General features: G+C 32.7%; 2 protein-coding genes across 2 annotated transcripts; both read right to left on the bottom strand.

The window, feature by feature from the left end:
* Positions 1–71: 71 nt before the first annotated feature.
* LOC125813366 (uncharacterized) lies at positions 72–6,502 on the bottom strand. Its single transcript, XM_049492863.1, has 9 exons — positions 6,138–6,502; positions 5,570–5,647; positions 3,732–4,406; positions 3,488–3,590; positions 2,533–2,633; positions 2,270–2,444; positions 995–1,165; positions 804–904; positions 72–247 (listed from the first exon to the last, which is right to left on the bottom strand). Exons 1-9 carry the CDS (start codon positions 6,456–6,458, stop codon positions 185–187), a joined length of 1,788 nt encoding a protein of 595 aa, XP_049348820.1. The 5' UTR covers positions 6,459–6,502; the 3' UTR covers positions 72–184.
* A 4,066-nt stretch (positions 6,503–10,568) lies between these two features.
* LOC125813364 (uncharacterized) lies at positions 10,569–13,014 on the bottom strand. Its single transcript, XM_049492861.1, has 2 exons — positions 11,789–13,014; positions 10,569–11,708 (listed from the first exon to the last, which is right to left on the bottom strand). The coding sequence occupies exons 1-2, from the start codon at positions 12,994–12,996 to the stop codon at positions 10,883–10,885; spliced, it is 2,034 nt and encodes a 677-aa protein (XP_049348818.1). The 5' UTR covers positions 12,997–13,014; the 3' UTR covers positions 10,569–10,882.
* Between the last annotated feature and the right edge of the window lie 8,570 nt (positions 13,015–21,584).

The raw sequence follows: 21,584 nt of genomic DNA, 5'->3' as shown, positions 1-21,584 counted from the left end.
AAGGTACTTGATTACAATTAAGGGTAGAAAACAGAGGAAAGAACACAATTTCAGATAAGTTTGGTCTCACTTGTTAACTAGCATCTATGGATACGAGTGATGAATGAGACCATCACAAGCGTATTTTGGCGCCAAGAATATGGAGCTCGCTACCCAAAGAATGGTCAAAACTAGAGTACAGGCCCTAGCTAGTATCATCATAACGGCTTAAGAATTGGATTATACAAGGATATACATGTTCTGCGGCCTGCAGGCACCAGGAAGAGTATAAGTTGTTATGCAATAATAGAAACGGAAAAATAATAACAATGCACATGCAAAAGATGCCTATTTCACGGATTCACGGAGTTGTGAAAGTAAATAACGTATCATATTTCCTAATCTAGGTATATTTAACTCTCAGGTTTACATTAGGAAACAAAAAAAACATTGAAAGGCAATTCCAATGTGACTAGGCACCTCTCCAGCATCTTTCTATTCTTTATCATCCTTTTCTATACTCTGTCTGCTAATCAATCAATCAATCAACTAGACCTCAAATCCTCCTATATCGGTAGGGTTTGGTTTTATGAATTCTCCAAATCCAGTCCGGACAATTCAGGTTAATCTCGTTCTAATACTAAATAATATGTCTTTCAAAGCAAGCAAATTAAAATTCCTCTAAAATTCACATTTATTCCCAAATGAATAACTAGTCTAAATCCAATCAGTTAATGTCACTCATATAGCTCCTTTGTTTCCATTGTATTCTGTTCTCCTTCATGTATTCCAAAAGAAGCTAGAAATTGTTAAAGTTTACATACCATGCGTGCTCCCACCAAGTCATAATGAGCATAATGCTGACCATTATCATCCCCCAATACTTTGTAGGTGACCAAGTGCTCGGGGATAAGCTTTGCCGTTTCTGCTTGAACCAATGTGTTGCAAGAAAAGAATTGTTAGAAAACTTATCATCCTCTGACAGAAAAATGAGCGGAAGTACTATGACACATACCGCACACTGCTTCTGGTGGGCAGATTATGTCTTTATCTCCAGCAACAGCCAACACGGGTACATTGGTTTTGTGAAGATTATCCTTGTAGAATATTTTACCACTTCTGTCACGGAGTCCCCCTTCTCGAAAAGCTGTAGTCAACTGCAAAATAAGTTTAGCAGGAATAGTACCTGCCGGAAGATCTATTAGAAAATCTAAGTAAAAGGTACATGTGAAATCTCAAGAGAACATAGAAAGGGCGTGATCCCCTAAGGAATTTTTTAACAAAAGAAAGTGAACTTTCTGGATCACCGTCAGACTACAGCCCTTATAAATCAGTTATGATAAACTATCCTTACTTTGATGGAAACACTCTTCCATTGAAGATCATCTATCAACACCGTTCCACAGTGTCAAGAAAACAACACAGGAGTGAAACTTGTGGGAGCAAAGAGTCAATAGTTCATCAAACAAAGAATCAAATAAATATATTGGTATATGCAGCTCTTTGACAGAAGAGAAAATATCTAGCTGGCAAATAAATATACAGCGGATGTTTACTTGATATAATTTTCTTTTTCTATCTGAAGATGTTAATAGTTCTTCGTCGCTCATTCTTTATGCGAACAAATAAGAATTAAGAATCAACTCTCAGTCTCTCACATAGTTTGTTTCCACTGATTACCTTATTGCTAAGAAGCCTATAAGGAAAGGCCTTTTTAGTTTTTAGTACCGACTCCTCTTGAGGCCAAGAAGGAGACCAACTAGATGAGACAGACCATTGTTCATACTTCATAGGTTGGTTATAAGCAAGTACAAATCAAAATTCAATTTGGCTTGCCAAAGGACATACTTCAAACTTTGGCTGTTCTTCCTTGTATAACGCTGCATGACTACTGTGAAAGATGAGATATACTAATAATCATAATTAATAAGTACATTTGCCTTCCTAACTGATACCCATGAGGATGTATCTGAAACGTAGAATATTAGTTCAACTCAGACTCAACATATCATCCAGACAGAAAGTGGAGGGGAAAAGAATGTATTGGTGCAAAAACACTGTAGACAGGAATGTGGGGCATAGCCAGATGGTCATTGAATCATTCTTCAGAACATGTAAGTTTCTCATACTGTTATCTCTAAAACTCATACTAAATATCTATACCTATACAACTTGAAACCTGCCTGCTCTCCATATAAATAAATTATAAAACAAGAGGACCATAAATTTTTACAGTTCACAATCAATTAATACTAAGAAAATACTGCTTATTGCCCATTTAAGCACTTACAGAAGTTATTTAATACGAGCTTTTTCAGCAACTCTGGATGCATCATGTCTGCAGCTGATATTAAATCATTAAGCCAAGACAACACATAAGGAGGGCGAGAAGAAAGAGGATAAGCTGCTGCGAGTAATGCTCCTAAAGGGACAACAGGTACATTGAGAGCTTGGGCAGGATCAGCCTGCAGCCAAGGTAAATAAATATAAGAATATGCTGAAAGGGCTTTTTGCTGCACAACGAGAGTTGAAAGACATTTATTTTTAGCTTACAAGGGGTAGGAGCAGTCTGAGTGCAGACTTCGAAGATGTGTAATCCAGTGATGAAGCCAAAGTTACAATAGCAGTTAATCCAGACTCTCTTCCTTGCAATCCTTTCCAAGATAAAACCAGAAACATATTAAAATTATCTCATATCTGTATGATTCCCGGATGTAGTCAGTCTGAAAATATTTTTTTGAGACTGTGCCCACTGCACATTAACAAGGAATCAGACAATGCTCCAAGTGACTTATCTGTTAGTTGTGAAACCTTTTTACATCTAAAACCAGGTCAAATTCCTTCCAAATCAAATTGTCCCTTACACACTGTTAAAACGTATGGATAAAGTATAAAATCTTGCCTAGCTCCCTATAATCTCAATAAGGTCAAAAGATGGCTCATTTTCAGCTCTGTATGAAAGACGCTAGTAAGCAGATAAGTCACACTGTTAACCAGATCCTGTTTACCTTGGTGCACCCTATCATGGAATTTTTAAGTTAATAGGAGTACTGCACTTGGTGGCTATTACAACTATACTCCCAAAGTTGTTGTGAACTATAGCATCTTTCTTATTTTTCAGCAAAAAGCTTGTTGAAGTTGAGTCTGAAGATTTTGCTCCATGAATATTAGGAATTAAAAGAACATTAAGTCAAGAGGGGACCAGGTTAACTCAAAGTTGCACCAAGTGAAGTGGTAGCCTTTGGAATTTAATCCCAAGACTAAATCGTATGATACTCCAGCAGGTTCATGGAATAAATTTCTGAAATTATACTGCCTTCTTTATTTAAATAAAATGTTTAAATATTACTGTTTTCTTATCAACTGCAACTACAGAAAGGATTCTTTGTTACTTTTTCAAAACTCTTGCACATTAATTTACTAGTATCTTAAGTGGCTCATAAGTAGACCCGCCAGATCACGTAAGTGTAACAACGTTAATTCCATATAAACAACGAATGAATCTTACCACACTGTGATAGCCAAGCATACAGTAATATTCCTCCCATAGAATGTCCAATGGCAAGAAGTTTACCATCTTTTGGTGCAGTTTGGGCCTTAATGTATTCCATCTAGAATGAAAATAAAATAATTAGACTAGTCAGAATAATAAATAAGAGTGAAAAATCAACAAATTCTGAATTTCATTTGGTTTGTAATCTCAAGGACAATAATATCTTTATATTCTACAACATGGGAATCTGTCACCTCACCGCAGCAGGAACATCCTCTTCCAGGTAATGATCAAAGTCCCAATCATACTTGACAATCAAGTCAAGCTGTTTCTGGAAATCTTCTATGGTAGTGGTTAGACGTTCATGCAGATCAACTAATGGAGAAACAGAACGTTGGCCTTCTTCAATGATATTAACTAGCTTTTGGCTAAGATCCTTTACTTGGTCAACAACGGCAGAGTTTTGCCCTGTCTCCAGCAGACTTAACAACTTCCCCCTTGTCTCGTTAAAGCGTTCATAAAGAAAGGAATCCTCTAATAATTTTGATATTTGATCAAATAGTTTAGCAGACATAATCCTTGATTGGCTTTCATTGAGGAAGCCAGAGACTCTTTCTGACAAACGCATAAATATTTCCGTAAGCTCGTTTACTACTCTTGACTCATCCCACATTGTTGCAATAGCTGTGGATTCTTCTTTGACCACAGCTGTGTCAGACTCTTCTAAGGTACTCTGGGCATCTGTTGACTGCTGTGCTGCAGAAAGAACTTTGTCAGTAGCATTATCAGCGGCAGCTTCCATCTGTTCTGAGACTGCAATTGCAGTCTTCTCAATGTTTGTGGAATCTGACTCCTGCACACTCAACCCAGCTCCACGAAGTTCAAGAACCCAAGTGTCAAATCCTTCACCAGACATGTACCGGGCGAAAGATGTCTGCATAATTATTTTTAAAAGTAAAAACCGTGATTAAATAACTTTTAGAAAGAATTTAAAAAAACCAGCCATACTATGTAAGATTTCTTTGATAAGCAGGATGGACATGGTTGCCTGAAGTGATAAAGAATTCTAAACCTCCACTGAAGAGTAGGGTGCACATACTTGCCTCAAGTGATAAAAATGAACTTAAACAGATAAGAAGATGCATCAACAGAACTTTAAACAAAAAATAGACAAGAAATAATCCAAGTGAAATCAAGTTGACACTAGTTATTGCATTAACCAGCAGACATTTAGATTTATCTCACTAAAAAAAAAAAGGATAGAAATCATCACTAGCAACTAAGCAAAAAATCGTCATCACAATTCATATTTCAGAAATGTACAATCACAGAGAGTGCTAGCCACATGACTACCATCAACACCTGATTGATGCAGGCATGCAGCCATAAAGCCATATACAAAAAAGGAAGATGAAATAGATAACAAACCAGTAATAAAAAAATCACACAAGTAAACTTTTATACGCTTGAAATGCATAAAGTATGAGAAAAGGACGAAGTTTTTAACCGACCCACCATTTTGATCACCGCACCAACATGTGTGCAGAAGGAAGTAGATGCAGATGCACTAGGAACTAATTACCCTAGGACCGTAAACAATCCATTTTGTATTATCCAGGGTCGGGATGTGACACAACTACTTACAATGACCCACCCGTTGACACAGGTGGGGAAACTACTAATGCTCTTGATCCCTAATTATATAATATAATATAAGTATCCTTTTGATCAAAAAAAAAAAAAGTAGCAAGGATAGTACAACATCAAAACCAGGGTTAACTCTAAAAAATTTGAGCATGCCATAGAATTCTACCAGATTCAGAAACAAGAACCACTCCACGAAATAAAGAGTGAAACTTTAATGGAACCTGACATATCCACTAAGCACTGATAATATACACATTTGACATCTGTCATTATGATCTATTAAATGTGGCTATCAATGAACGATCCATGAAGATCCCCTAGTTCTGTTCACCTATACAGGCATGAATTTGCAAATTAGAGTGTCCCCGACTACTCTTTCACGCAATACTGCACATACAACAAAACAGAAGAATGCACAAAGAACGGAGAGAAGGCAGACGAGTATCATACCCCAGGAGCAAGATCATATCCAATAGCATTAGTCCCCACACCAGACAACAGAAGCAGGGGATGATTTCTCTTTGGAGCCTATCATCATCAAAAATCACACACCCTTAATGCAAAGCTTAAATCCTTGAACAAAAAAATCATGCAACAGAACTGTAAATCCTTCATAGTATCACTCCCTGTGTTTCATTTTATATAACAGTATTTGATAGAACACAAAATTTAAAATATTCAATAGTTGAATTAGATAAAATGGCGTCAAATATTCTTAATGCCTTCATGTCTTATATATTGGGACCAATTCTATATGACCACATTTACTTTAAGCCGAGTATCTATCACAAACAGTCTATCTACCTTCACAAGGTACGAATATGGTTGCATTTGCTCCACCCTCCCCGGACCTCACCTGTGAGATTACGGGTTGTATTCTATATGACCACATTTAATTGATCACAAAATTTAAAATTTGAACTTATATAGAAATGAAAGTGTCAAATATATTATTTTTTTCAAATTGTCATACAGTTAAGAGTAACAGTTCAAATTAAAAAACATAAAAAAATTGAACCTGAGGAGGAGGAATGTAGCGCCAGAGAGCAAGTTTCCAATCGGAATTATTAACAGATACGTAGTGGAGTTCATCGGCAGTGCATAACGATGGCTTATTACAAACCTTCTGGGCTGTAGTATCGCCATCATTGGTGGTGAAAGCTCTGAGTTTAAAGGCGGAGTTCACCGTGAAGCAGCAGTTCGGAGAGTTCCGGTATGAAATGACGGAGGGAGGAAGTCGCCGGCGGTGATTTGTGAGGTGGTGGTAATGGTTGTGGTGGCGGAAGACGGCAGCGATTTGAATCGCCGATCGAATATCGGATTGAATTGGATAAACCATATTTTTTGGGATTCGTGACAATTTGGATAAAGAAAATTGGTTTGATAAATCTTTTACTCTTTTGACTTTTGAAGGTTTGAGACGTAAACTTTTTTTTTTTTATTTTAATAATTTGATTTTGAGTTGGAACAGTTTGGCAAAATGGGATGTTGAGATAAAAGGAACACGTAATGCCATGCTTTTTTTTTTTTTTTTGAACTTTTACTTTTATTTTTGGAATATAATGTAAATTTAATTTTTGATTTTTGTGATATATAATATAATAGATTTAATTTTTGTAATATATAGTAAAATTATCATAACACTTTATGATTTTTAAAAGTAACAATATGTATAAATATATTTTTCCTTTTCATGACTTTACTTATATATTAAGACCGACAATATAGCATCAGGGTATTCATTCAATCGATGACAAAAATCAATACATTGAGTCTTTATTATTCACTTTGGAGGAGTACCAAAAACTCTCTTTTATTCCAACGCATTAACTAATCCTTAAATAACTAATATACAGATTGATAGAACAACAAAGGTAACATCATACATTTTTCAATAATAAAGGGGCAACTATGATCCTTTCTTCCAAACAAATAACTTAGGAGCACTTGGCCATATAGTTTGCATCAACTTTTGAGAATTTTTCTTCAAAAACTTGTCCACATCAGATTTTTGGAGAAATTTCACCTTCAAATCGATTAATTAATATAAAATATTAAGTTTATATATATATATATATATATATGAGTACATATTGTTTGAGCAAAAACTACTAAGGTTCACGTGGACCATAATACATGATGATCGGTAAGTCCACCTTCATCTGCAAGACAATGATGATGGATTAACATATGACACTTCATAATTAGCCATTTTAATTATGTTTTAAGAGCCAGATTTACAATAATTGCAGGAGTTTAATAAGACATTAAAACAATAAGGAATCAACTAGTACTTTTTTTTAATAGAGTATGATAATTTGAAGTAACAACAGAATATTCTGCTTGCTGTAACAAGAAGACAATATGACTTGGAAAATTAATTATCTACTCACCTAATTGTTTCCAACCTCAACTAATTTACATAAGCTAACTACAATTTTAACATACAGCCAAAATTGAGTGTCAATCAAGATAATAACATGAGAAAAGAACACAAAAAAAAATAACAGCAGGGCGAGAACAACAATAACAACATACTCAATGTAATTTTATAAATGAAGTCTGAGAAAGCAACAACTTTACCACTATCTTGTGACCCACTATTTTATGAAGGTAAAGAGGTTGTTTTCGATAGACCATTGAATCAAGTAAAACATATAAAAACAAGTATGCTAATATAATACCAAAGAAATCATATCGAAAATAATGAACAGGCGAATAGAAACAATGCCAAAAAAGTATGTTAACGGAAGCAAATGAAATAACATTTAATACTAAAAATTGAAGTAAGATTTTATTTTATTTTTATAAAGAAAAAAAATAAAAAATTGAAGTAAGATAGTAAGAAAGTAATGATAACAATACCAAAAATGAAACTAGACGACGCTCGACCTACCAACCTTTTACCCTACTCCTTGACCTCCATATCTTCTTATTTAGAGTCATGTCCTTGGTAAGTTGCAAGCGCATTGTATCCTATCTAATCACTTTTTTCCCACGACTTTTCAATCTACCGATACCTCTACTTACATTCACTATAGTCAACCTCTCATTCCTTCTTACTAGGGCATTTGTGTGTCTTCTCTGTACATGTTGGAATCATCTCAATCTCTCCTTCCTCATCTTGTCCACCACAGAAATTACTCACACCTTGTCCCAAGTAGCTTTGTTTCTAATCTTATCGCTCGTATGCCCCCATATCCATCTCAACATCCTACTCTCATATTCTGGACATCAAGTTCTTGGCGGCCAACACTCCGCCCCATTATTGTCAATCTCCCCATTTTCTTGGATTAGTGACCCCAGATTCTTGGGGATGACTCGTGTTTCAATACTCACTTCCACATCTGAAACCTGCACTCTAAATATTTTACCTTAGTTCTGCCTAACCTGAACCTTTAAACTCTAGAGTCTATCTCCAAACCTCCGATGAGAATCTAGCACGTATTTATAAGCTTTACTGGAAATGCATTTACATAATGTGATAATAGCAATTAGAAAAGTCTAAAGGAACACAAGAAATGCAGCCAAATTGTGGTTAAATAACATATGCATGACCCATTTCACACATCAATCCCAGAGAGAATGAAGGTTCTAATTAAAATGCACTTACTGTAACTGTAACTGCAGTTTCACAGAAACTCTTTATTACATGGTGTGTCTACATTTCTATTTATACCTTAATTGGCCCCAAAACAGAAGTTATATATTGTCTTTGATCGATTTCTATTCCAACCGAAGTAAAATAGTACTAGGTGTTACAGCAAACTTCATAACAAAGCACCCAATAGTTCGTCATCACCTTAGTACGAATGCTGATTAGAGTTGTGGAGTAAAGCAAACATGTACTTGTAACACAAACTAGGCCAACAAGTTAACATGGTACCAAATAGAGTAAGTGTAAAGCATATCATCTCTTCTGCCAACCGAAGTAAAGAAAAATAAGTGTGCATTAAGAAACCAACAATTAATGAGGAATATTGTGTGGATCACCAGCAAGGATTCTGTTAACATATACAGAGAAAGAGAGGGACGGAGAGATAGACACTTGACCGCAATAAACACCTGAAAACGTGTAACTAGATGAAAATATCAGGTTCTCATTATCATTCTAACAAAGAGAAACACAACGTCCATGAACTAAATCTTTATAAATAAAAGTTTGATAAAAACTCACTAATAGAAAATGAGAGGGAATTTAGTACTACCACTTTGCCAGGATCCTTAGCATGGTTCACAAATTCAAACTCAAAAAGAATGATAACTGTACCAGCTAAACAGATTATTAGTAGGCATGGTTTATAGTTCTGTAACTTAAGAATGTTTGTACAAAATTCTTTTCATTTAATAAGGACTACGGCTGTACTGATAAAACTATGCCATGAATTGGCTCCAGAAACGATTGTTGTTTACACCAATGAACTTTGGAAAGACATGCTACACTGGTTACACTGGCAAAGGACCATACTGATGTGGGAACAGGAATGCCACTGAATCCAACAAACTTGCAGATCAAGAACACCGTGAGGGGCTTTGCTCAAGGCAAGTTTTGCAGTTGTGGGTACATGGATTATGGGGGCAGGGGAGAAAGAAAGTCCAGAATCTTCAACATGAAGAACAGAAGTAAGGAAGCATTGACACATGATTTGAAGACAATATGTATACGAATTAGGAGAAATGTGAACCTGTTTACTCATATTATGACCTTCAAGCTTAGTTAGTGTTGATAGTGCATGTAGGAATTTTTTGCTACTGTTAGATGAACACTCAGGCTTGATTGGCTCTGGCTATGTAAGTATTCATACTGGTGATTAATACAACTGTCTGCTAATTGCCAAAAAGAAGAAATATATACCATTAAGAACAACGGCGTTGTCCCCTCGTTCCTTAAAAAAAAATAAGAGTTATCCCCCCTCATATATGACTTTCTCTAACTTTATTTTAAAGGATCAGTGAAATTGCTAGTTAGAGACGCAAAAAAATAGAAAAAATCCCAGAAATAATTGTAAAATTAGGAATGAAGTTCTTTCTGGATATAAGAAGCAACAGGATCTAACCAAACCGTTATCCCCCTTATATGACTGCCTCTAGCTTTAAATTAAGGATTGGTAAAATTGCTAGTTGGTGACACGAAACATCTAAAAATGTCCCAGAAATAACCGTAAAATTAAGAATGGAGTTTTTTCTGAATCTAAGAAGCAGCTTGATTTAACCAAACCATTTCTTAATACACCAAGTAACACATAAATTTTGGGCTGATCCATACAATATTCTGAATTTAAAACTATCCTAGCATCAAAAGGCATGGGCTCTATTCAACAAGTCAAAGATCATGTATGCTTGTTTCCATGTATCCTCTCGATTAATATGTCATGGTGGTACAGATACATTGCCACAAAGCTCAATAAAACAACAAATAAGGGGGGGAAATATATAAAGACAACTGAAGTAAAAGCCTCAATCACTATATTACATTTATTCTGTAATTCATATATATAACAGGGAACAATATCATATGAGTTTGAGCGTTTACAGTATGATCCAAGACCGCTATCAATTTATGGATTGCACAAGAAAAGAAAAAAACACCCAATTGTCTTATACCTATAACAAATACATTTGACAAACCAATAATAATGACAAAATTCAAGCATTTATAACAGAAACTTTAAACATAAACCAAACCTATGTCCACAAAATTGTTTCTTCATGTGCAACTCACCTTTCATGGCTGGTGAAGTTCTAATTTGTTGGTTGATTTTTTTATGTCGGAAGCTGCGAAGAAATACTATGTAAACCAACTGCCGGGGATGATGTCATGGTTTGGTATTGAGTAGCAAACTGGGGAGCATGAGCCTGAGAATAGTATATTTGTGCATGTGTAGGATCAGAAAATTCATATGCATAATTGGCGGTAGCACGTGATGTAGGAGAAATTGGCTGAGAGGGATGGTGAATCTGAGAGTAGCCAACATATTGCTGTTGATTCTGGCCTGAAGTGATCTGAACCAATTGTGGAGTTCCCGCAGCTGCTGTTCTATATGCACCAGCAGTCATTTCAGGTTTGGAGGCAGGAGGATTTCCAGGATGGTTGTAACCTGTAGCAGGAGCCGCCATGCTAGGAGCAGGAGGTGATTGAGGTTGGTTAGAAGGAACATTTGCTTGAGCAGACTCACTATAATTTGCTTGCTGGACAGGCAAATTGTAAGCTTGCGAAAGTTGTCTAGAATGAACAAGGTAAACAGGGTACTGGTGCTCAAGAGCAGGGTGCGGAGGATGTGTTTGTTGCTGCGATGGGTATATAGGATAATAAGATGTCATTGGCACAGGTCCGGAAGGTGTATGATGGATATATTTACTAGCATGTACATATTGTTGGGGCTGATACATTTGTTGATGCTGATCATACTGAACTGGCATTGCATATCCAGCATCCTGGACTTGCTGTTGTTGTACCTGAGCCCGATTATTCGGATCACTCTGCTTCATATCAACTGAATTAGCGGAAACCCTATTGTTCCCGGAATGAATTTGACCTGCTGGTTCTTGATAAAAGAAATGTCTTTGCCCAGACATCACACTGCTCTCACTACATCAAATAAAATGACCAATTTGAGCATATATTTGAAAATTGACAAAGCTAAAACTTTTTTAGCTATATATTTTTACCTTGAAACTGAATTGGGGGAAGGCAAATCAGAAGGAAGAACAAGCTTTGGCTGCAATTGTGGAGGCTGTTGTTGTTGTTGTTGGGCCTGTGTTTGAACAGGATTTCTACAACCAACAGTAACCCCTTGTTCTGATCTCTCATCATCTGAAAAAATTCGATTACCGTAATCCCCACCAACAACTACCGACACACCGGAAAACACAGTTCCAACCACCGGAGCAGCTGGGGCAGGTGGTGAAGTCAAACCCATAAATCCCCCTTCTTCCTGCTTCTGCTCTACTTTACCTCCAACCCCTAACTGTGAAAATTGTTCCTCAATCCCAAGCCTTTGATTCTCCTCCACATTAACCTTAATCGGCGGTAAACTCGTGAATGACGGTGTGGAAGAAGTCGACCCAAACGACGACGTCGTTTCTACCATCGGAGAATCCGGCACCGACTGAACATCATGAGCACTAATTTTCACATTCTTCGCACCAAATGATCCCTCCAATTGTCCATCCACACTCTTTACATTACAATTCCCAACATCATCATCAAGACCCAGAAGACAATTCACCGACGAAGACTCAGAAAACACCTTCGTTGTAGAAGTAGAAGTTGCCCCATTCAAAGCATGAACAAACCAATCCTCCGATTTGGTAGAACTTTGTAAAATTGACCCAATTGAAGAAGAAGAAACCGAATCAAATTCACTAGTGAATAGAAACACACGAATCCGTGAAGTTTTCGTAACACGATCGTATTCCTCGATCATATTCTCAAGGTCTTCATCGGTGGTAACAGAAATAAGCGAATCGAGGTCTTCATTTGGAAGCTGATATTTCAACCAAAACGGCCCTCCAGCCAAAAGGGTTTTCGAAAGCCGTGATGAAAGGTCAAAAAGAGAAGTATTTCGGTCGGTAACGAAGATTCGGGTATCCCCACCGATATAACAGAGGGATTTATCATGAGGTCGAGGGATGATATGTCCGCCGTAGCTACACATAAGACGAATCTTCCCGTTACTTCCTCCACCGCCGCCGGCGTTTGGGGGTTGTTGTTGCTGGTCATCCCAGGAATTGGTTTTCCGTGTTTTTGGGGAGGAATCAACTGAGTTGGAGTAGTTGATATGTGACGCCGTCGGTGGTGGTGGTTGTGACATAGTTACGGCCACCGACAACGCCGTGGTGACGGTGGTGGAAATGGGTAGAAGTGGAGGTTCCATGTGAATCTGAAAAGTTGAAGGATGCTTCGCCGGAGAAGAATGTCTTATAGTTTTCCAGCTGTTTTTTTTATTTTAGTTTTTTTTATATGATATATTAGATTATAAGATTAAAAAATATTTTGATATATTTAAATGTTTTACTTTATGATGGCATGATTCAAAAGTAATTTTTAATTTTTTTATGTTAAATTAAAATAAGATAAATAAATTTTAATAGATAATTAGCAAATAAAGGTTCTCGTAAGAAAAAAGATTGCTTCTAATAGGTTATTACGTACCATTATCATAACTTGTTATTAAGATAAGTTAGGGTCATGTGGGCGCTCGATTCTTTGGTTTGATTTTATCAAATTTTGATTCGATTTTCGATTTTAAAAAAGTGTGCATTGTATATTAAATCAAATTAATTCGGTTCGGTTTAGTTCAGTGTTTTTAAATCAATTTTTCAGTGTGAATGAAAAATAAAATGAGGAAATGGAATACTTATTATGTTAACTGAAAGATCATATTTATCTTTGTAAATATTATTGCGCCTCCAACTACTTCTCAAGACAAACAAGGACGAAGACGGGTTCCTTTACATAACGGTACATTGATAAAAATATGTTTTTGTTCCTCTTAGAAATTAATATTTGAAGTCAACTATTGAATTGTACATTTATTGTTAGTTAATTTTTATTTTTAGTTAAGTGAATACTCATATATATATATATATATTATTTTTTAAATTAAATTAATAAAAGTTCAATGCTTCGATGCATCGAAGTTCTGAAACTCTTACACCGAATACCGAAACATACTTTTAAGAAAATAACACCAACACGAATCAAAAATCGAAGAATCAAATTAATAATTCGCTTCGATTTTCCGATACTTATACCCACCCTAGTTGGGGGTAATATCAAATCAAAATCCAAAAGAGCGTCAAAATTTTGATCTCAATTATGCAAAAATATTATTTTCTTGAAGCTAAAAGCATATGTTGTCGTCAAGATAAGTCTATCAAATATATCAAATAAAATATTCTACCAACTAGGCAGAATTTTGGTATACATTTTGACCAAAAATAATGTATTTAATATTATAAGGGAATTGTTTGCAATAAATTTTTAAGTGACTTGAAAATATATCTGTTTCTCCTTGATTCTACTTTATCCATGATTTGAGAGGGTAATTAGGATGATTTGAATTTGATCTCTTTATGAATATTTCATGAATTTGTAGTGGAATTTTCGAGAGAATTTTAGTACCAATTGTACAACACCTTGTGGAGTCTCAACTCGAATTGAACACATTTTATAGAGTTCCACAAATTTTCAAATGTCTAGAGGATTTGTTTATTTTTATAAATTGTTCTAATCTATTGTTCTTTCCTTGGTATTTATTTTGCTTTAGTGAATGCACATACCAATGAAAGAGCAAAATTCTAACAAATTTCATTAATTGATCGTATTTCGATTAGAAAGGAAGGGAATTTACTTGTTCAACCTTGCGGTTAAAAATAAAAAATATACTAATGAAATTAATAATATATTTAAAAAATTATTTCTTCCGTATCATTTTGTGTGACACTTTTCAGATTTTGAAATTCAAACAAGTCTATTTTTGACCATAAGTTTTTCATAGATTTTTTAAACATTTTGAATTATCAATTATTGTGACTTATAGTACTTTTTACGTAGTTTACAACTATGTAAATTTCATTTCAAAAAAATTGAAAATTTCATGCGCAAATTTCTGATCAAACATAAACCGTTTGACTCTCAAAAAATGAAAAATAACACATAAAATGGGACAGAGGGAGTAATTGTTTTGTTAATTTGTATAAATCATGCATGCTGAGGGGATCCCTCAAATAACACACTTGCATGTTAAGTGATTTGTGCATTTTTATGTTAAATTAATTTCTAAATAAATATGAATTTAGTTAAGTGATTTTTATGTACTGAAAAAAGAAGTTTTGATACATAATTATTTTTGAGAACTTAGGATATTTTATGCATATTCTTAAATCAAGTCATATTTAAATTGAACATCTCAAATTTTATTTTATTTTTAAAAAATGCTTCAATTAACCTTTTGTTCTAAATTTGGAAGTAAAAAAAAAAAACTTGCATCTGTTCTTATTTGTTTATAGACAATTAAGTTAATCACATAAAATATGTTGTTTCTCTTAACTATAATATTCATTTAAATAAAATCGTAAAATCTTAGATATTTTCTACTTGAACATGTGTATAATTGAATGAAATGACATATTTTATGTAGTTCCATTCATTATTTAATACTACACAAATGAAAACACACCCCTAAAAAAAATGAATTAAAAATATCTTATTAGAATACTTTATTAAAAATTGAGGTATTTAATTAAAACATAATTAATTTATTGGAGCATCTAAATTATGCCTCCTAACAAATTTAAAAGGCTAACTTTATATATAATTAAGCCTAAAAAAAAGAAGATAACTTTTAAGTTAATATGAATATAATTAAGTGACTTTTATATTTCTTTATTATACTTGAGTGACCTTCCATCAAATTTACCCATACAATAATGTGAAAGTTTTTTAACATGACTACTTTAGATTATACAGCAAACCAAACGTATTTGTCGAATTAAGAAGTCTGATTAAATTTTCTTGTTTTATGTATTTTTAAATTAATTTATAAAAATATATTAAAATATTTATTTTTAAATTAAAAAATCGTAAATTGCAATTTTTAACTTAAGAAGTTTAATTTATAAGTCATAAATTATATTCCAAAGTTGTACTCTGTCCATCATGATTAGCTCAACTTATAACACGTGATTTGTCCTAAAAAAAGGTATTAGTGGAAATCCAAGTGCTGGTCCTCCGGTATTGAACAATTAATAAAAAACTTTTTTGATAAATTACCATTATTAAAGATGATAAATATTTTTTATCCTTAATTAAAGAAATTTAAATTATAAAAATGTAAAATTTCCTTTAATAATGAGTATTTCACCTTCAAAAATGATTTTTCCCCACAAATATCTGGATAAATAATTCAATTTCAAAATAGATACTCTCTTCTCATTTTCCATTTCACTGATGTGATAGTATTTGACTGAATACAAAATTTTAAAATAATTTTTTTTTTTTTGAGATTTACAATCTAGAATAAGCCACAAATATTTATATGACTTAAAATATTTTTAAAAAAATTAAATCCATTGATGTTCTGTATCTACATAGGAGTTCAACTATTTAAAATTTGCATCGAATAAAGCTTTCATTCAAAGGATAGCATTCCTTATTAAGAGTTTTTCTATACCCAAAATTCAAACTCGAGATCTCTAATTAAGAGGAAGAAAGCCATATAAAAGATGTCAATGGAATAGTGCACCCAAAAAATGATAACATATAGCCAATAAAGGTTGTAGTGGAGTGGTAAGTATTAAATACTCCTTCATCATTAATCAGATATCTCGAATTTGAGTTCATCTGAATATGAAATTACCTTTGTTAGAAAGCGCTTTATCTTTCAATATGAGATTTTTCGACATAAATCTAAATTTAATCGGACTCTAATAATACCAAACGAAAAAAATATAGTATATGACTTGGATTTGGTTTTCTTCTTTATTTTGGTTGTTTTTTGGTGAGGTGGAGGGGTGGGGTGACATGTGTTGACAGCTGGATAGGGGGATAGTAGAATGTACTGATCTCATTTATTATCATCACCTTTCAAAAATTCACCTGAAAATAGGGGTAGTGGGGTTGCTCACATGGGGATATTGATTTGAAGCGTTGGCATGATATGGTAAATATCGAATGATATTATAGTATATGATATTGTATTTAGTATATATTTTAGAATTTAGTACTTGGTATATTCTTTGAGATTTTATAAGAAAAATATAGAAATATCGAATGTCATAATAAAGTGTGTTTTTTTTGTTTTAATTTATTTGATTTATTTTGATTTGATAATAAGTTTAAGAAAGTAAATAAGACTTAAGAAGTTTTTAATATAAATTTAAAGATATATCAAATGTATCAAAATATCCTTTGTAATATCATGTCTTAAACATGTCATTTGGAAACTTTGAAATTAAAGAATAGCTAAAAAAGAATAATTCTTTTGTAAACGGACTAAAAAGAAAAGTAGGTTAAACAAATTGAAACATAGTAAATATATAATTACATGTATATAAAAGGCCTATGTCTGTCCTATCTTGATTGAATTGTCTTTTATGTTGATTGATTAACGAAAGGAATTGTATGCTTGCACTTTCTTTTGAATATTTCTCTATATGTAATGTGTTATATAAAATAATTGAGATGTTTTTGAAATCGAATAAACTTTGATTATCAATTTATTGTAAAGCAAAATACTCATTATGTTTACGATAATCACATGATGCATCACTCATCACTCTTAATAATTTAAAGAAGCATACAAAATTTTGTATTTGATTTAAATTGAAATCTATAATTAATTTGGTTGAAAAGTTAAGTTTGTGTAATTTGGTGAAACATGCATATAAAGGAGGATAAGGAATTTGAAACTCATCCAATTAGAATAAAATAATCATGATTATCATCGTGTTAATTGAGAGTAGATTTTTTATTTTTGGTTTTCTTGTATTTGTCCGAGCATTCATATTAAAACTCAATCAAAGTCGAATTCACGTAACAAAGTCTCATATTAGGAATAAATATTTTCTAATAATTAAAGTGTAGACTCCATATCCAACAAAATTAAAATAAAATTTTTTGATTAAGAACGAAAGATTACTTATCATTCCATCACAAATCTTAATTGATTGATCGATATTTGAGCTTTATATTGGCTTCCTCATAGGTATATTGTATTCAGTATATGTATTAAAATCCAACTAAATTTGAATTTGCATAAGAAAGTCTAACACTATATATGGATTTCTTATCCAATAAGGCTCAAACCATGGGCGGAGCCACCTTCGGTGAAGAGGGTGCTCCGATACACGCTCTTCGCTAGAAATTATATGACATGCAAGGGTTAAATGTTAGTTATTATGAGTGTATATTTTATTTTGCATAAACTTAACACAATTAAGAAAATACACACTTTTCTTACAAAATTAAAAACGTGACGGAGTTAGGAATTTGGCGAAGAGTGTGTAATTTTTGTAGTGGACCCATAATAACGAGCATTACCTATTTTATAATTATGTGTTTGTCTAACTACCATGTATCACTCATATTTTATTCCAAAAGGATAAACAAGAACATTGGCTTTTGGATATTTTGAAAAGTCATTGGGAAATAATTTCGAAAAAAAATTTAAGTGGATTTATAACTCTCATCAATACTCTTTTTAAATTTCGATTTCAAGTTTTTTTAGGGCTTTATTACTTTAAGAAAACGATTAACTTTTGTATTCTTATTGTAGGACTTGAAGGGTAGGCTAAATTTCCCTTGAAGGGATTTTTGAGTGGAATTATTTTTTAAAGAATTGAAGATATTTTTTTGATATTTCAAGATAACATTCTGAAAGTGCTGCTAGTCGATTTAGTTTCAAATATTAATCTTGGATAAATTAAGGCAAATTAATCCGAGAGGGTTGAGATATCGTGTGAAAACATGTTCTTGTGTATTCATTATATTGATGATTTGATTTTCTATCCATATTATTTGTTTTTTTTTGTTTATAAAAGTGTTTGTCTGATAAATTATTATTTATCATTTTTTTAAAATAACTCACATTATTAACACTCTAGTTATAACTAATTGAAGCAATATATATATGTGTATACACAAAAAAAGAGAGTAAGAAATGACTTGTTATAGTTACAAAAGTATCAAATTCAATTCGTCAAAAATAACTAGTTTATTTGATATCCAATAGAGTATTAATTACCTAAAATTAGGCACCAAAATATTGGACAAACTAATATCAGCACACAATTTTTTTAAAGAAATCACATAGAAGAGGTAAATTATACTAAACATGTCTTGTATGATGAACTCGACCAAGAAAACATGTGAGGGTGCTTTAAACTTGAGATCCTCAATTGAGAAATCACATGCTCAATCAATTCAGTCACCCTTACAAGTATCATTTCTCCAAGAAAGTTTAAAATCATATAAAATACGGAGGATTTCTTAGACAATGAGATCTAAAGATGAGCTAGACGTAAATCAATATTCAACTATCGATTCATTAACTCATAAAAAAATTCCTTTATTTGATAAAAACAATCATTTTCTTTGTGACAACTAGGGAATGTAGACATAGATATGGACATATTTTGCTTTGTATGCTTTTGCAATTTTGTGTTTGGCTCCTCGAATATTATGGGAGAAATAGGTGACTAATTAAAGGGTAGGCCTTAATCAGCTATTCAAATTATATTATTTATGTTTCACTTTTTCATTATTTTTGTAGACCGTAAGGATAAGGTGGATTTAAATTATTTCTTTCTCAACTCTGCAGGGTCATATTTCTTTACAAATTTGTTTTTTACCTATGAGAGATTTGAATATAATACTAGAGATGAAAATAATATCTTTTTTTTTTTTTTGCAATCCAAAATTGTAAGTGATCACAAAAGATAATGTATATATCTTCAAATATGGTATTATTGACAAAAAAGATTGGTCGGAATCCATTAGTAACCTCTTGTTTGACTATAGATTTTGGGGTTACATTTTTAAAAAGAAAAAATAAAACATTGTTTGTTCATGAAATTTGATAGTTTTTAAAAATATGTCTTTAAATTTTTTTTGCATGTCCAAATACATTTCAAATTTCAAAAGTATATTTCAACAATGTTGAGTTTTTTTTTTTTTTTTTTTAAGTTTCAACTAAATTTATGGTCATTGGCCAAACGCTGGCTAAGTAAACGACACATGAACGTATTATCATCCTAATTTAATATAATTATTTATTTTGAATCACAATTTGGACTTACTCCTCACCTAATTAATCAAATTTCCTAATCATGTTTTGGTCTAAATATAATAGGATAAAGAAAAGTTTTTTTTTTTGGTGAAAGATGTGATTGGCTATGGGGGAGGGCATGCATGTGAACCCATACAAGTTTGTCAACTAATATTAATATTATCAAATGAAAGCAACAAGAGGATGTTCATGTTTGTTTCTACAAATTTGATGATGTTTGTGGTTGATCAACTAACACTATCCCACGTAGGGATAAATAAATCATGTAGTGGGATGTTCTACTTTGGTCTCATGATAGAGGGGAGAAGCAACAAGATATTTTTGAAAATAATGTTAATTAGTGATATGAATTCAGAATTTTTGTTTAAAGAGTTTAAGAATATAATAAAAAGAAATACACAAAGAAGTTAAGGAATTTCAATATATACTATATATACAAAATATAATAATTTAATCTTGTGTATATAATATAATTTTTGTCCAAACCCTTCTTGTCCCTTTTCTTTAATTTTCTATGGAGCCCAAGCTCCAACAACCACTTCGTAAGTGAGATGAGGTATTTCTTTTAATTTGAATAGGGGGTCGTCCTTTTTGCAATTGCGGTAACCCCAACTTTGATTATAGTCGGTTCATGCCAATAAACTTATTTTGCTGTCTGCATTCACTATTAAACCTACGCCCGTCCATTCTCCTTTGTGTGTTTATGTGTGTGTGTTAACCAACGCTTAACACATTATTTCAAGATGATACTTTCCTACTTAATAATGTTATTAGCAATTTTTTGTAAGTATTTGTTCAAGAATTATTTTACTCTTCAATTAAAAAAAACATTTTTCAGTAAAATAAGTCATCTTGTCCGGATACCAAGTAACAAAGTAAGATTTTTGTTAATACGAGGAAGATAATATAGTCCATAAATGGAATGTACTAAGTATTATTTTACTCTATACTTTAGGGAACATAAATTCACCATTTCTAGGGGGACTCAACTCTCTTTTAGGAAACATTTTATCATGTAATATCAGCCTTTTAAGGAAAATTATTTGCTTTCTTATTCTAAGATTTATTTTTTTCCTTCATTCGATATTTGGTACTTGTTTTAAGGTCACAACCAGTGGTGTAGCTACATAGTTGTCAGGATGTCTAATTGAACACCCTTTATCGAAAAAAATATATATATAAATAAAATGATACACAAAATTATTAAATAACATATTTTGGACATTCTTAACACAACAAGTTATTGTAGTCCAGTGGTTTCAGATGCTTGGAATGAGGTAGTGCTTGCGTTCAAATCTCAGTAGTTCTACTTTTTGAAAAAAGCTTCTGTTGTGCTATTTTTGGATACCATGTGTGAAATTCCTGACTTTGCTACTGATCACAATTAATCTAAATTCGTGGGCATAAGATTCATTTAAAAGAAAAATATTTTCTACTAATTCGAAACATTTGAATAAGAATAAAAAAATCTTATTCGTTTCACCGACCATCTCAAGGGAGAGTGGAGATCCAATAATTTTGAACATATAGTATATTAGTCTGAAATGGAAATGTATGTTAGATTGTAAACTAAATGGGACTTCCAATGGCCAGATTCAGATTCTGTGTTTCCAGTCTGTCCAATTTCCAGTTGCTATCCAGCATATACACCATTTATTTACATTTATTTTTTA

The sequence above is a fragment of the Solanum verrucosum genome, unplaced genomic scaffold (assembly GCF_900185275.1).
Source record: "Solanum verrucosum unplaced genomic scaffold, falcon-dt-bn FXZP01000203.1, whole genome shotgun sequence".
Classification (NCBI taxonomy): Eukaryota; Viridiplantae; Streptophyta; class Magnoliopsida; order Solanales; family Solanaceae; genus Solanum; species Solanum verrucosum.
Note: the sequence above shows the minus strand (reverse complement) of the source record. Positions and strands in the feature narration are given on the sequence as shown.

Excerpts from the sequence above, each read along its gene's own strand:
- LOC125813364 (XM_049492861.1), bottom strand. The coding sequence starts at position 12,996 with ATGGAACCTCCACTTCTACCCATTTCCACCACCGTCACCACGGCGTTG. Across the intron at positions 11,709-11,788 it reads TCCCCCAATTCAGTTTCAAG|TGAGAGCAGTGTGATGTCTG; the intron begins GTAAAAATATAT and ends TATTTGATGTAG.
- LOC125813366 (XM_049492863.1), bottom strand. The coding sequence starts at position 6,458 with ATGGTTTATCCAATTCAATCCGATATTCGATCGGCGATTCAAATCGCT. Across the intron at positions 4,407-5,569 it reads GATATGATCTTGCTCCTGGG|ACATCTTTCGCCCGGTACAT; the intron begins GTATGATACTCG and ends ATAATTATGCAG. Across the intron at positions 1,166-2,269 it reads GCTCGTATTAAATAACTTCT|GTACTATTCCTGCTAAACTT; the intron begins GTAAGTGCTTAA and ends ATCTTCCGGCAG.